The sequence below is a fragment of the Otolemur garnettii genome, unplaced genomic scaffold (genome assembly GCF_000181295.1).
Source record: "Otolemur garnettii isolate 467f Iridium unplaced genomic scaffold, OtoGar3 scaffold00232, whole genome shotgun sequence".
NCBI lineage: Eukaryota > Metazoa > Chordata > Mammalia > Primates > Galagidae > Otolemur > Otolemur garnettii.
In genome coordinates this window covers 761,852-779,174 of record NW_003852627.1, presented here as the reverse complement: position 1 = coordinate 779,174, position 17,323 = coordinate 761,852, and the positions used below count along the sequence as shown (strand labels likewise).

At 37.9% G+C, this 17,323-nt stretch overlaps 1 protein-coding gene across 1 annotated transcript in view; it reads right to left on the bottom strand.

Annotated features, from left to right (window-relative positions):
* Positions 1 to 1,705: 1,705 nt before the first annotated feature.
* The window catches only part of CUNH16orf72 (chromosome unknown C16orf72 homolog), a 28,891-nt gene continuing 13,273 nt past the window's right edge, over positions 1,706 to 17,323 (bottom strand). The window contains exons 3-4 of the mRNA XM_003802069.2: positions 16,095 to 16,370; positions 1,706 to 4,121 (exon numbers count right to left, since the gene is read on the bottom strand). Coding sequence (XP_003802117.1) covers positions 3,877 to 4,121; positions 16,095 to 16,370 — 521 coding nt within the window. The 3' untranslated portion in view covers positions 1,706 to 3,876. The remainder of the gene's footprint in view (positions 4,122 to 16,094; positions 16,371 to 17,323) is intronic.

Genomic DNA, 17,323 nt, shown 5'->3' with positions numbered 1-17,323 from the left:
TGGAAAACTAGGACCTGCACAAAGGCCCGTACATACAGGAGAATACTAGTCAGCCATAAAATTTCACCATACATATCCTGGTGGAGAAAGATCTGCATACACTTGTAAGCCATCATGTGACTGAATTTTTGCTGTTCTCAATGTTTTTAAAACTCTTAAATCAATATAAGGGACCATCAGAAACTTGGAATATAATCAGTAAGTCTTAGCTTGGCCAGGTTACATGCTGTTATCTAATGAACTTCACAAAAGGAGTGCAGGTCCCATGGTAGGAGGTAAACCCTGGATCTCACAATGTCAAATGCACCAGTGTGACAGTCAGTGTGGGTGCTCAGGCCTGCTCCTCTCAAATATTATATATAACCCACTAAAACATCACCTCAAACATTCCAAAGAGACTCTATAAGCTGGCCTTATGGGGATAAGGTCATCTGAACTATCAAAGCTGTGACAGAGTACTATAAAAATCTGACCAGAACAACCTCCTTTAAACTAAACACATGAACCTTAACCTCCTTTCAACTTTACAATAAAAATTTCCTATGGTAGAACCTTTCAAGTCACTTCAATCCAGGAATCCAAAATCTATCTCTGAAGATCCCCAACCTCAGTAAACTAAAGACCTCAATAATTAATTTAAACAGTGCCAGGTTCTAACAAACTTTATGAAATGAAACGCAATGAGGAAAATCTGCTAACGTAGTCACTATTACAGGTAGTAGCCATGCCAAAAATTTAATGATTCTGTTCATTCTTTTCTAAAATGAATTGTGCTGCCCATGTCCCCAGCTAAAGGCCTCGCTTTGAATGTTTTAGCATCTTGCGCCTCCCTTCCTTACCCTCTGAGGTTGACTAACTCAGTTACTCCAAGTCAAGAGCTTGGCCAGCTTTCATTGTTGTAGGGAAACCTTCAGGCCCAAACCCACAATTACTCAAATTTGTTGAGTTCCAGTAAGCACTTAAGAAAAAAATTTAGAACACTAATTCTTTTTTAAAAGCCTAAACTTCATTTGATTTCATCAAAAAGTTATTCAGATATGATGACCAAAACAAAACTGCAGACAAGCCCCGTGGGGGTTGTTTTTTTAATGATTTATTCATTTTATGATTTAAGGTGTTTATCACTACACCAGTGGGGTAAGCCACATTGAAGATTTGGACTGCAGGTCTTTAGATTCAACCTAATGCTTTCCATTAATTTTGTTCTATAAAATTTTGAACATTGTAATTAAGTGCCTTTAGTCATGCTCAGAATGCTGCAATGTTGAGGACGAACTCAACCCACTCATGCCAAGTTAGGGCAACGGGAACAGAACTAATGAGCTACAATGTCCACAAGAATCAGAGAAATCTAGCTTAGAATGAAGAGGTCATCTATTCTCCCAGACTAAACTGTTCAGTTGTTCAATTCAGCCTACACTGTTCTCAAGAGACTGAAAAAGTCAATCTCCTTTTTAAAGAGTACCACACAAGTATGCAATCTTCCATGATTTGTTTTGCAACTAAACTGGAACAAAGAAACACTTCAAAAATCCAGAAGCCAGAACTAAGCTTTCCTAAGAGAAAATCATTTTCCTTTCTACTAGTGGGCCTTGAGGTTATTCTGCACTGGGGGCACAGGAGAGAGCAATGGGACAGAGAAGGTGACAAATGCATTGGGTGCATTTTGAGATTAAATGCAACGGAAAAAAAGTAACAAATGCTGAAGTTTTGTAAAAGTTTAATGGAGCCAATAAGGCATATAAATTGTGTTCTGGCAGACATTAAGACCTGCTTTCTCTTAGCAAAGAAAATGGCACATATTTTATCAAAATTTGACAATTCAGAGTAAAGGGTACTGAGATTAAGCTTCAGAGCACCAACTTAAACAAAACAACCAAAAAAAATTGTTATTCAACTTGGAAAGAGGAACTAGAACCAAGGCATAAAAGGGAGATTAAATATGTGTTCCTCAATCTCAAAATCCTTCAGGAACAGGAGTTCTGGCCACTTGTGAGGATATCACACCACCAAACCCCAATTCCAGAATCTACATTTACAACGATTAAAAAACAAAGATAACTCCAAATGCGTTTCTTCGTATATTCCAAAGGAAAGCTTGAAAGTATTCATAATACATAGGCTTGTCCGTTTCAGGTAAAATGACAGATTGCTATAATTCTTCCTGCTATTATATTCAAACAAAAAAATGATCCACTTTCGCAAAAATTTAGAAATATCTCACTTTCACTCCTAGTTTTGGTATGGAATCTACTCTTTTAAATAAGGGCTATATCTATAATGAATACAGAACTTCAATTCACACAACATTTCTAACATTCCATTCACATCCCACCCAGTCAATGAAATTCTTATGGTTAACTTAGCAAAGTTTCTTCACAGAAAGATATTATTAAATGGCTGCAGAAATTGCAAACTTTAACAAAGTGCTGTGAGTAATTACTGGAAAAACCCTTACACTGATTTGCAATGGTCTTTTAAGGATAAAAATAGGAAGTAACTGATACTGGACTATAAGTTTGCAAGGAAACATTTTTCACTGTCCTACTTGTATATAATATAATATGATAGAATAAATTACAGTACCTGGCAGGCTGACATCAGTTCTTCATCTAAAAAATACTATCATTCAGGTCAAGATATTAAAAATGAAGATGAAACATGCTCTGAAACATTGTAGCTACAAGAGGTCTTATGTTACTCAAAAAGAGGAATCTATTGAGAATTTTTGTTTAGGTCTATCTAACATCTAGAGAACCTCCATGCGATTCCACCTTTTCCAGAATGAGAATCCAAACTGCACCTTTTAGGAGAGGTAGGAGAGGGACTAGAGGGACGGGAAGAGTTGGGTTTTGCTATTTAAGTTGTGATCACATTATTAGTAGATAAAAGAGAGCTTTATCATCTTCCACCCATTCCATGGAAACTGCTCAAAGCAGAGCACCCATGAAAAATGTGAAACAAGATATGAAAGACTAGAATACCTGCCCCCACCATCCATCTCCCTCTCACTAATACTGAACCAAAAAGGAAGCCCATTCTCATAGCTCATGACCTCTCTACTTTAGGTCATCTTTGAATGCAGTCTACATGTTTACATTTACCGTAAGTAAAGTACCCAGCATAGGAAGTGGTACTTCTCTTAAAACTGAATATTTCAAGCCTACAGGGTTAATTTGGGGGCAGTTTAATAATATTGCTACTTTTAGAGCACTAACACACACAAAGTGAATCCAATAAAGTTCTGTGTATTGATTTCAATATTAAGTATTAATTGCATGACCATCATAGCACCTCTTTACATCACACAATCACCAGAATTAGAAACTGCTTTGAAAACTAAAGACAGGGCACAGTTCAATAATTAAAGTTGCACACTGTTAATATATAGAAAACCAGGTGCACTGGTACAGTACTGCTGCAAAAATGGAAGCCAAATCATGTTTTTAGACAATTTTAGGAATCTGGCAATACTGTGAAGCAAAATACTCTACACAGCAGGAAATGGACCAAAAAAAAGGAGGGGGGGCATTCTATAACCAAATAAACATCTGATATTTCCTTTCCTTTTGAGAATAAACACAGTTAAGGTCACTTTTAGCCTTGGAACGGATATATGTTTGCCTATGATGATCTTGCTAATGACTACACGATATCTGATGTCCTCTGCTAGGATTATAGTTTTAAGAAAGCCATAGTTACAAGAGGCATCTACTGTAAATACCTAGAACTTCCTTTTATGGCAACCACTTTAGGATTCACTTGTCTTAAACAGTGAACAAGGGAAGATGGCCTCATGTTTCCTTTGCAATAATAGTATATGTTGAGGATCAAGTGGCTTTCAAGCAGCATGGTGGGTGTGAAAATGTTTGCAGTTTAGATCATTCTGTTGCGTTTATGGGTTGGTGAGTCTGTAATGACATCGCCACACTGGGCTGAGGTACGCTTTCTAGTTCCACCATTGTCCAAGTGGAGTGCCATTTCTTCTGATATGAAAGTGTTCAAATCGACATCATGGAGTCCATTTCTCCTTCGACTAGCATTCGATCCACTGCTTACATGTGTAGGAGAGCCTGGGGTACTCGAACGCACGCTTATACTAGCCATTGCACCACTAAGACCTAGGAAGAAGAAAAAAGGTTTTAGAGTTGCTGGATTATTTAACCCTTTTGAAAGCAACCCACTTTACTTTCCATGTTGTTTTAGTGTCAAAGGATGTCTGCTTATTTCTTCTTAAGAGGTCACTTGCAAGCAATCAAAAGTTTTATTCTGGAAAAATGGATCATCTGACTGTGACGTATAAAATGTTTTATTGGTAACTACCAACTACTGAAAGCTTACTATGTATGTGTGAAACACCATGCTAGATGTACAACTTTATCATGAAGTTCTCCCACCTACTAGGTAGGCATTGTATAGAATTTACAGATGAGGACAGGTGTTTGCTTTAAACAGAAAAGACATTTTGGTTATTTTAACTCACCATTCCAAAAGATTCCTCTGATGAGAGAAAGAGAGAAACTCTGTGTGTGGGGGGGAGGGGGTATTCAAGGAAGTAAGAAATTACTTCCAGGCCTGGGTAGGCTTATTTTAATTTCCCTTTCTAGATAAGGTGACCATATAATTTATCATCCAAAATAATGTATCAAGTCCAAAAAGGGGTCACTGTTAAAAGTTATGGTGGAACACGGGGTACAAAGTAGGTCTGTCCTGGACAAATAATCACCCCAAGCTCTGGACTATATTTGGCAGAGAGATATCCCTTAGGACAGCCTATATCATCTCAAATCCTTCATGAGGGGAGAGGCTATAAAGATCCTGCTTCACTTTGCTTTCATTTCAAGGTTAAGAGTTATTGAATCCAGAATATACATCAGCACTTATTGCTGAAGACCATTTCTTAAACCCTTCAAGGAGCCAAACTTACGTTCCAATCCTAAATATTCAAGATAAACCTATGAAAGGCATGAAATCAGGCCAGAAAATAAAATCCACAGTGGATTTTCTAACTTATAAATCTTCCCTTCGGCTATTCTAGCTAGGGATTTTCTTATTCCTTGACTAAACTTAACAACATGATCTAATACAATGAATTAGTTTTCAAAGAATAGAACTTATATCTTAAGATGCTAAAGGTTAGAGATTTGATTTGATTTGACAGGGGCCAATTCTTTCTAATTTGAAACTCTAAATATATGGCTTAAATTTGAATAAGTTGAGAAGATTCTCTGCCTCCTATGCATACCACATCAAGTCTACTAAATTCCCTTTCCAACTGTTCTCACTCCACAAACTCTAAACATTCTCAAGTGCATGCCCTCTACCACAGTATTTTTTGGTCCACACCTCCCTTCTGCTCAACTCTCTACTCCAGGTGCCATTCTACTCTTCTTTGTGCACTAATCCAGTCCTCTGGCTGGTCTGTTTGCATAAGATGCATGCTCCTTTCCTTTCAGTGATCAGAGATCTATTTGTGTCCCCTCTTAGCCTCCAAGCATTTCAAAGGCTAGCACCTATTTTAAAAAATGAAAATGCTAATGTTAGAGTACTTCCTGTGTCAGGTACTCCATACTTCTTATTTCCTTTCGCACCTATGTCAAATCCAAGTTTAAAGGGCTAAATATAAATAATCCATCCCAGGTCAACAAGTACTAAACAAGAGCTGGCACTTTCACTCCAAGCATAATCTGTGTTCCTATTCACTGTTATACAACTTCCTCATAGAATCTAGAGTATTTTAGTAAGGGTCAAGGGCTGGCCTGCCTCTTAAGCCCCATCTCTTTTTAACAGTTTCTCTCAATACATGCCCTCTTTACCCCCACCCCAGGACTCAATCATGCACTACCAACAATTTGCAGCTCTTTAAATCAGTCAGGCCTGTACCACACTTCCCCTCAGAGGCTCCTTCTCTCCTGCTTCTCCCACTTCTTTTTAGTTTCTGGCTGGCTCCTCTTCTGCTTAAAATTCAAACTCTCCACTCATTCCTCATCTCCAGCCTGCCAGCTCATTCTTCTTTATGGGGTTCTCTTCTCCCCTACAAGCTGTTGTCAGTAGGGTGACACCCTTGAACTTAGCTTACCCACAGACATCACAGGAACAAACATTTCTCACAGGAACCATCAAGATTTCTATCTGCCTACTAGAAATCTCAAATTGAACATCCCCAAACCTCACAGGTTTATTTGGAAAAAAAGAAAAAGAAAAGAAACACCTTGGGCTATTTTTATATAACACAGCACCTGTAACTCAGTGGCTAGGGCACCAGCCACATACATCAGAGCCGGCGGGTTTGAATCCAGCCCTGGCCTGCTGAACAATGACAACTCCAACCAAAAAAATAGCCGGGCGTTGTGGCAGGCGCCTGTAGTCCCAGCTACTTGGGAGGCTGAGGCACGAGAATCGCTTAAGCCCAAGAGCTTGAGGTTGTTGTGAACTGTGACACCACAGTACTCTACACAGGGCAACACAGTGACTCTGTCTCGAAAAAATACATATATATATCACAGTACAATCAACCATCTCTTCTGATAGACCATATCTTTTCAACTCTATCTAATGAACTTATTAATTAGCACAGTACCTGGCGCATAATGTTCATTCAATTCTGAAAGGAAAAATACTTCAAAACCCCACCCCTCATTTTGAAATCCATGAAATCCAAGGATCAGCTGTTTATTCACCTCTCCAATGCCCAGTTGGTTATCTCCACTCAAATTATTACCATCAAGTTTAACACTCAATCACCCACTCATCCAGTTCCACACCAAAACCGTATGTAAACTTCTTGAGGGGAAGAGTTGTGTCGTCTTTTTTCCTAATCTCCTAGTCCATAACATATAGTCCCTGAGTTACAAACATCTAGTTTACCAATTGCACTTACAAATGGAAGCTATTACAGGTAAAGGTACCTGTTCCAATTTACATACAAATTCAACTTTAGAATAAACCTACAGAACCTATCTATCTCATTCATAACCCAGGGACTGGCTATACTACTAAAAGGTACTATAACAAAAACCTTCTCATACCTGTTTCATAATGGAAAAGGTTCTAAGGTAAACATAAATACAGCGTTCATTCAGCAATAAAATGGTCAACTTATTTGATTCAAGATTCCCTCTATCGTTTCAAAGGAAAAGAATTCCACAAACCCTTCTTATCATGTAGGAGTCCTGAGGTATGCTTAATACCTCAGAATAGTGAAGGCTCATAAAACACTGTATCAGGAATGAACTGGACACGTAAATAATGTTTCTTATCTCACCTGTTAATGTTCCATGGAAAAAAAAAAATATATAGATATATATCTATTAACATCTATTTGAAAATTTCTCAATATCTTCTGGAAAATCATCTTTTTCTATTGGGTTTATGACTTATTTAGTTTGGCAGCTCAGGTAAAATCACAATGTGCAAACATTACCTATCATTTCACTCTCACAGAAATTCTTTTCAAAATTTGCCTACCCCATCTTACACCCAAATGTATTAACACCTCTCTGCAGTGAAAATCTTTTCAAAGTTTGCCTACCTAATCTTCCCCAAAAAGGCTTTTCATAAGTGTCCAAAAAAAAAATTTAAGATTAACAACCAAAAAATATATGCATTTTAAACAGCCCAAATTTTATTTTTTAAACCAATGACAGCTACTAGAAGATGCTTTAGGAAGAAACCTTAGCTAAGCCACATGAATAATCAAGCCTATACAAGTACAGAGAAATCTAAACATGCTTCAGAACTAAAAAACTAAATTGTATGGCCTGAGGGCATACAACTTAATTTCTACCCAAAACAGACGTTTTTCAAAAGGGCTATGGGAGTTATCAATTGACAAAAGCAGAACAAATAGCATGATTAGACAAAAGTCTTAAGTGCTCAATACAAGATAAATGTATCAGTTTAAAAGTTTCTGCATCCATGTTAAATAATTAGTGCAGGAGTACGGAAAAAAAAAATTAAGATGATTTAAGCATACTTTGAAAACTCACACTGGAGCTAAAACAAATTTACAGTCCAGATAATAGGAATCCAAGTTACATGGCAAATAATTAAAAGTAGCACATAGCTATTAATGTCACACCAAGTTCATGCTTAGGAAAATGAGAAAATCCTGTTTGCAGCATTAATAACATGTAATCCCAGTTTCCAGGCACATAGTTAGGTCACACACCAGCAGAGAAAAGAGCAAATGCAGACCCGGTCCCTCTCACTGACTCCAGAGGCCTGGGGCTTGCCTACATTTTCTATTTAATTCCCAGCCCCCACACCCCCGTGGGATAAGAGGACTGGCCCTGGAAGTGACAAGGCACACTGTTGATCCACCAGCTTATGTTTAGGGCCCTCTGTAGATCTGCTCCACTGTGTTTACCACCTTGAAAAAAGGGGGATTTGAAATACCACAACTTGAACGAAGTGGGTAACATCCCAGCTGGGAGCCCTAAGAATCTGGCATTCTTGCACTGAAAATGAATTGCATTATTCAGATGCACAGCACTCCCTTTGCACAATGTTGTGTGATGATGTGCCAGGCCAAGCAAGCACTTGTAGTGTCAATATAGTGTTTTAGATAAATCAGGGGAATTCAAATATTTAAAAAGGAAACCTACCAGGAAGGTTTTGGTAACTTGAAGTAGATAACCACTCCCCACCCCAATCTGTAAATTATAAAACTGAATTTTTATTGAAGCATACTAAATCAAACCAATTACAAAGATACATGTGTCATACCAAGAAAACAGTTCAATTATGCTGACAGCCCAAAATGCTTTTCATTTTTCAAAGACAGTTTTTAATGCCATGGGGAAAATGCTCACGACGTTAAAACGAAAAAGGCAAGATACAGTACCATATATGCAGTATGATCTCAACTATGAAATAATTTTCATATTTATACATTGAAAAAATACTAAAAGAAAATGCACCAAACATTTAACTGCAGTTATCTCTATATAGTGGGATAACAAGATACTGAAATTATAATTTATGGAAATTTCATTTTCCAAGAAATTAGTATTTATAAATCAGAAAATTAGGAAGAAAATTAAACTCAAATATTAAACTTCTTACCAGGATGAATAAACTGATTCTGAGGCATTGCATCAATGAAAAAAAAAAATCCGACAAAATTTTATTGCAGGTTCAAGACAATTTTGCATTACCGATGTTGGAAGCTTTAAGTCTGACCTCCAGACACTTTAACAGCAAATGTCTAATCTTAATATGCAGGTAATGTCCATTTTTCATCAAAAATTTTAACACTATCTTAATTGCCTTAATTGTTCTTGTTTTCAGAGGCTGGTCTGAACAAAGGGGTATAGTTTAGAAATTCCAACCTTCACAGATAAAATTTCAAAGAATCCTCTTTAAGCAATTAAAAGACTGTTTTGGTGCATTAATCTCTTACATATTAATTTTCATATAAGTTTTTTAGACATTTTACTGTTAAATAGTTATGAACAGTTCTGTTATTTCAAGAAGATCCAGACTGCAACATTCAACAACCATTAAGAATGTACTGTGTTCCACACGCTGCTCGGTGTGTGAGTTTTTTCAGGAGAAAAAGGATTCTCAAAGATGGATGAATACAAATCCCCCACCAATCAGATCTAATTAAACCTCTGCAACAGAAAATTGCAAGAGTTTCTTTCATATTATACTGTCATTTTAAAAATTCTTAAACACTTGTGTCAGATGTCAGACCTATTTCTAAAGCTATCTTGATGGAAGAGATGGAAGAATGACAGGAAAGGGACAGAGACAGAACCCAACACTAATATTAAATTTCTTCTTAAATGTTATCAACTATCTAAGATATTTTATTAGGAAAGATATGTTTTCACAAAATTTATTAACTTCTCTTCTGTATTACTCTGGCACAGGGAGGACCAAGGAATGTTTTTACAAAAAAAAAAAGCTACAAAAACCTGTGCTCAGACAAGAAAATCCTACTACCTAAAGCCAGCTTTCCTTTTCTACAGAAAAAACAGAATTTTTATGCTTTGAGTGTGACAAATTAGGAAATCTGCCTTACATTTTTGGGGGGTTGGGAGGGTACAAATTCCAATCCAACCTCATACCTGTGAATCTGATTTCAAATGATTACACTTTTCTAATAGGGACCTGCATCCATTTCCTCCGGATCCAACAATCTGTTAAGCAACCTAATGATTTAAGGGAATAAGGATTTCCAGGTAGTCCACAGAAAGGCAATGTTAGGCAAAAACTGGAGAAGCCAGAAATGGAGCCTGTACTCCCAAGACAAAGTCACCGAACCTGCCTCAATCTGACTGAAACTGTCTAATGTAACTAACTCTATTAGGCCAGAAACTTCTTGAGGTTAGTTTATTCATTTTTTTTTTTTTTGTCACCTGACCCTACAGCTAGCCTCTCCAATAGCATGCTTAGTAAATGCAGGGCAATAGGAAAGGATACAGCACCACAATGCACATTTTATTTTTAAACAACCACACCTTCTACGGGATTTTAACTGCAGAAAACAATTCGTAATACCAGATCCACAAAGAAAAGTTTTAAACCAAAAAAGCCTCAGCCTTCAACATAAGAAGCTGTCTTTAATTCAAAAAGTATTTTAGTTAAAAATAAAAATGCTTCACTTATTTGGTTTTTTGGCTGTTTCCTGAAATTCTCCTATTAAAGGTGAGATAAGCCTAACTTAAGCACTTAGAGCTAGCAGATGCAGTAGCCCACTGTCCTGGGCTCCAGGTCTGTTTTTGTAAGTAACACCACCCAACGGCTAGGAGGGCACTCCTGGGACCTAAAACCAATCCACAATCCTTTCAAGGCAAAAAATACTTGCACAGGGTCTTGTTAGCATGGATAATTTGCTTTGCTTAGGTTGCCATTTAATTTTGCCTTAAAACTAAAATACATCTCCTTTCACAAAGGAGACTGACTTGAAAGGTCAAGTATGTTGCCCAGGGTTATAAATGGAACACAGCCTTATTATATACTCTCCCTACCACAGTGAACTAGGGATACAGCATGTCACAAACCACTGATCTTCAAAGTCTATCCAGATTCACCTCTGGAGCAGGGGGTGGAGGGAAACACCCCAGAGAGAGATACAAAACTTATATTTTTTCTTTTTTTGAGACAAGAGTGTCACTCTGTCACCCCTGCTCAAGTGTCATAGTGTCTACCTACCTTAGAGCAACCTCAAACTCCTGGGCTCAAAGTGATCCTCCTGCCTCAGCCTTCCTCACCCCCTGAGCAGCTGGGACCAAAAGTGCCAGCCACAACACCTGGCTAGTTTTTTCTATTTTTAGTAGAGACAGGTGTCTTGCTCTTGTTCAGGCTGGTCTTGAACTCCTGAACTAAAGCATTTCTCTAGCCTCACCTCCAAAAGTGCTGGGATTACAGGTGTAAGCCACTGCACCTGGCCAAAATTCACATACTTTCTGATCAACTTCACAAAGAAAAGCCTGAATATCTTTCTCACACAAATCCCTAAGCCCTACCAAGAGGGGATTGGGGAGAGGTGGTAGTGGAGAGAAACCCTAAATCAACAAATATAGAGGAGACAGTGATTTAAAATGCATTCTGGAGCCAGACAGAGCTGAAATATCTACTCTACCACTTACTAACGTTTCCTTCTTAGCCAAACAAACCTTTCTTCATAACAAAGTGGCTAATAACCTAGTGTATAAGTGTGAAGATTAAATGAGAACCTCCTAGCATGGTGCTAATACAAAGTAAACACTGAAAGAGTGGCTCTGATGCCATTATCACCATAAGGCCCATTGGTTCTAATATGAAATTACTTTGTAGCACCATACTAAGTATACAGCTTACATTCCCTAATTATTGTCACCCAGGACGGTAATCCTCAATTTTTTCTGGAAGTTTTGGGTTCCACCATGTTGCATTCATTCACATAACACACCATGTATTAATCCCCATGGAAAACTGAGAACACACGTCTAACAGGTTCATTGCTAGACTGTCATAAGGGCTGTATGTAATATAACTCAGAAAACTGAAACAACATGGAGACAAATCAAGTGGGGGAACAGATACACAGTGAACCAGAGACTTGGGAACCAGAAGTGAGGTCTGTATCAATCTTAAAGGATGAACAACAGGTAGCAGGGGAGGGGGAGCAGTCAAAGAACATGGAGGTATTCAAGGGATTAGACAGCATGACTATAACATATGGCCTGTAGTTGAGACCAGATCATAAAGGCCTTCCTTGCAATGCCATCCTGAATTCAGACCTCACGGTGTAGGCAGAGAAAAAACAGTGAAGAAAGAAGATCAAGAAATCAGTGAGTCCAATGGTCTGAAGACAGACAGACTAGCACCTTCGATAACTTGAGACTGGGAAGCAAGAACTGACAGGAGACTTGCTCAAGAGCCCAGGCTTACATCCTCCAGATGGCCTGCCCTGAACCCATGGCAAGAACGCACTGTGAAATGACCCTTTTTTCCCCCTCTTGAGTATTTTACACATGCCACATCTTAGCATTAAAAGAAATTATTCAAATACATGTTAGCCTCAACAGAAAAAGGAAGAACTCTATATTCACTTTATGCACTTCGAGAGAGGAAAAAGAATCTGTCACAGCAGAATCTGCAGAATGGCTAAATGAGGAAGAAATCATTATTTGTTGCTATTGGGGTAGAATGATGAGACCAATCAGAATCTTCACCTGCGACAGATGCCCACAGGACACCATGGGAGATGTGCACCACAAGACAGTGACACAGGTGTGTGTGTCTGGCAGTCAAGAGAGGTGGTCTAAACAAGTAGTACAGAATTGGAAGTGAAGAATGAGATGACCCTGTAGGGCCTGCCGAAGACAGTGTGAGGGCCCAAAGGTAAGTAACCTAGGGCAGTTGAAGAAAGGTCAGGGAGACTGAAATGGCCACAGAACAGAAGCCAAGAAAAAAAGAAGGTAGAAGAGGAGGGATGAAAAGAAGGCTCATCAGAATGGGAGGCGAAGAACCACAAAGTGGTCCAGATCACTGTTGGTCTATCTGAAGTAATCTGTTTACATAAAAAACAAGCTGCCAGTTATTAATTCAGCTCTCAGAAAATTTACAATAGTGTTCTTCCTTTAAGACATGAAATAACAAGGCAAAGATGAAAATCAATTAAGTACATGCTTATGTATCTCTCTGGGAATACACAAGCAATCTAACAGTATTTATCTAACTGCCAGAAAACTAGATCCCATACTACACAGAAAACAAGCAGCATGTTGCAGACGAGAGTCAAGGCACTTCTCTTTTAAGCCCTGCTAACAATTAATTAAAGCAGTTTTGATTAAAACTGTTTATAGAATCTTGCCAACCTAGGGTCCAAGGTTGTTGAAAATACTGATCTTATGCACTGCCACACCTTGCCTACATGAAATCCTCTACAAGTCTCTGCTATTTTTCTTCAAATAAAGAGTATATTTTAGGTTATCTGTGAGTGTGCTGGGTGGAGGCAGTGGCAGCCATGTGTTTAGGAGCTGACAAAGAAAAACTATAGGGGAACACTGTCCTCTCTTAGAAAGAGGAATATGAGTTTGTATTAACTAAAAACTCAAATTTGCCTCAATATACCAGTTATTTCCCCACATCTACTTAAAGACTCTGAAAACTTCCAGGAATTTAGACTTCTCCCTCCAATATAGAGTGCCAAAACTTTCAATTTGACCTCTCTTATATTTCATAATTTGGCTAAGTAATTATATGCAAAGGTGAATTCTGGCTCTGTATTTACCCTAACATGTTTCCAAATTCATTTCAAAAGATTACTGTAATAGTTTTCTTTTTTTTTTTTTCTGAGACAATCTCACTATGTCACCTTCAGTAGAGTGCCTTGGCGTTATAGATCACAACAACCACAAATTCTTGGACTTAAGTGATTCTCTTGCCTCAGCTACCAAGTAGCTGGGACTACAGACACCCACCACAACACCCAGCTATCTTTTTGTTGTTGTTGTTGTAGTTGTCATTGTTGTTTACTAGACCAGAGCTGAGTTTGACCTGCCAGCCCCGGTGTATGTGACAGGTGCCCTAACCACTGAGCAAAGGACGCCAAGCCACTATAATGGTTTTCACTTCAGTTTATAGACTATTCAACAAATTAGATGGACATTCAGTTAAAGTCATCAATGTACATTACTATTTACTTAACAATGCCCTTCATTCAAATTACTTCCATCAAATTGGACTAAAAATGTCCTCAATATACTAGCACAAAATTCAGTATAATTTAAGCTTCTGTAGTTCTTTCAAGGGGGCCTTATTACTACTTCACAACAGTTTCCAACATGACTTCAAGTCATGAGCCATAAAAATAAGAGTCTCCAATATATACTGTGTGTGTGTATATATTATATTATAAACTTATTTAAAAGATTATTTTTCTACATGTTAAGTTTCATATTTAGGCCTTTTAAATCCCTCACAAATTAAACGTAAGTCAAAATTTATAATAGTCCCTTCCTGTATCATCACTAAAACTCCCATAACTTTAGAAAAATAATAAATCACAACTGGAACAGATTTGAGAAAATGATGGGAGTTGGAGGCTAGCTTTTCAAGGAAAGGTGCTGACTTGCCCTTTTTACTATTATGTACACTGCTACTACATTAAGATAACAAGCATGGCTTTTATGTTTCTTCAAATTATCTTCTAAAGAATAGTATTAAAAAAAAATAGTGTAATACCAAAATAAGATCCATTAAGAGAAGTATGGAATCACAAATCCACTCAATAGTAAAGAAAACTACATAAAATACTATTGCACACAAAAACTAATCCGACAAACTAGGTACACCTCTAATAATTGATTCCAAACTTAAGGTCGAAAGATGTCAAACTCATTTAATTCAATAGAAACAGATCAAGCTCAGTTTTGCCTGAGTTTCAAAAATTCTAGTAGCATTAACTATTCCACTAATAGAAGAAACATGCAGTCTTAAGTACTGCATCCATACAACATGGACTTTTCTTGCAATTTATTTTTTTGTTCTACCCTTGCCGTAAACAAACTCAAAATCCAAGGCTGAAAAACAAAAAACACTTCCCAACTCTGTGTTCTAATTGGGGTTTTAGGGAAGAATCCAAGATTTGCCAAGGAGACAAGACGGGCATTAAAGTTTCAATAACATAGAAGCCCTTTATATATATGTACATATGTGTGTTGCGTATCCATCCCACTATTTCTTATTACCAGGTTACTATTTTATTTTAGACCATCTACACTGGGCCAGAAATGTTAGCTTTTAACAAAACTCATGACTTAACATACTAAGTGACTCCTACCTGCCTAGCCATCTGCATTTCTATCAAGTACTTTGTTAGGTTTTTTAAAAACAACAGTATTAAATGTTGTCACACAAAAGGTATGCTCCACTTGGAAGTCTGTATTACACAGCAACATGCAACAGACTTAACTACATTCCCCAGGCCTCTCCAGTAATACTAAAACCCCTGAGCCAAAAATGCCTTTTTGTAACAGAACTAGCCCAGGGAGATGGGTGATGGGCCTGTCCACTGGCGTCTTCTCTGACGATCCTGAACTACCAAAGGACCTGAGGAATGGGACAGCAGGCAAGGGGAAATTCGATTTTTTTATCTGTCTCTTCCCACTTGGGCTGTCAACTTTTCACCCTCTACAGCACATTAGATTGAGATACATGTCAAAGGAAATTGCTAATTCCCTTGAGAACCCACCCAACAATTACCTGCTTTACTTGCTGTCATGGACCAGACTCCATTTAGAAATTTAACAGAATTTTTTAGACACAAGAAATTCCTCTTTGATTCAAAAGAAGACATGTACAGCAAAACAGTGTAAAGCAATAAATTCTAATCCATTTTATGGAAAAATTCTGTCACTGAACACCAGTAAGCTCAAACTACCTTTCTAAAAACATTTTGAGAATGGGCTAGCTGACAGTCAAAAATTGCCCATATACGTCCTTAGCTTACATTCTATGTAACAGTTCTAGAGTAAGAGTTTACTGTAATAGACAAAAAACAGACAATATATCTGGACCTAAACCTAAACATGAAAAAAGATCCACAGGCACACTCCTAACCATTTTTCCAAAGAAATATGTTTAAACGGCTTTACCATGCAGAGCTATGGCTTCCCGGAAGGGTTGCAAATCAGTCTCTACAGATGAGCTAGTTTCCGTTGAAGTAGCTCGGTTAGGGGACACTACAGTCAGTCTTGGGGGAGCTCTAGAGTTTCGTGGTGGAGGAACTTTTCCACACAGGAAGCTGATCAAATCTTCTCTACGAATAGTTCTTCTGCGTTTTTTAACCCAAGCCAACACATCCTTATTGCGTCGCTGATAGCCAATCTGAATTCCAATATCAAAACTTCGCTGATGGGTATCCACGCTTTCTGTTAGAAATAAAAAGAAAAAAGATATGTGATGATCATTAGAACCATACTGTATTCCCTTCTAAAGAAAACCATTTTACAAGTTAACCTAAATGAGTATCACTGAATATCTTAGACCACCAGTAATTTATTAAACTAAAATTATTTCAGTTAGGGTAGAAACATATACATGACATTTAAACTAAAGGGTCTAAATTCAGTGTTTATTCATCATACAGTCTAGAGCAATGGTTCTCAACCTTCCTAATACCACCTTTTAATACAGTTCCTGAGGGTCATGACCCACAGGTTGAGAACTGCTGGTCAAGAGTTTCCGTCTTGTTCTTCAAAAGAAAAAATGTAGAGACAGATGGTAAGAGGCTACTACTTATTTTTAGACAAACTATCTAAAATAACATGCTATACTTAATCTAATTTAGTTTATTTAATACTGAGAACAGCTAATTATCAACCAGAATGACATATTAATAGTATGTGTCTGCCCTGAGACAGGTACTACTGTCCCCTTACTGCAAACTAGGAAAATTAAGAGTCACGAGTAACTATCGAGGCCACAGAATATATGGTAGAATCTTACTCTATAGCCTGGGACCCTTTAACCACTCAGCTCTAGTGATCTCTTCCAAGTGAATACTCAAAAATTCTAAGTAAAAGCATCAAGTCATTTTCACAGATGTCTAAATCTTGAGCATAACTCACACCATGCTCACCTGGATTTTTACCATGTCATTTTAGGGATGCTTTCCTACTGACAGGTTCAGGACCAAGAATAAGGAACATACTGAAAGTAATAGCAAACATTTTAGAAATAGTAAGGGAAGGCGGCACTTGTGGCTCAGTGGGTAGGGCGCCAGCCCCATATACCGAGGGTGGTGGGTTCAAACCCATCCCCATCCAAGCTGCAACAAAAAACAGCTGGGCATTGTGGTGGGCACCTGTGGTCCCTGCTGCTT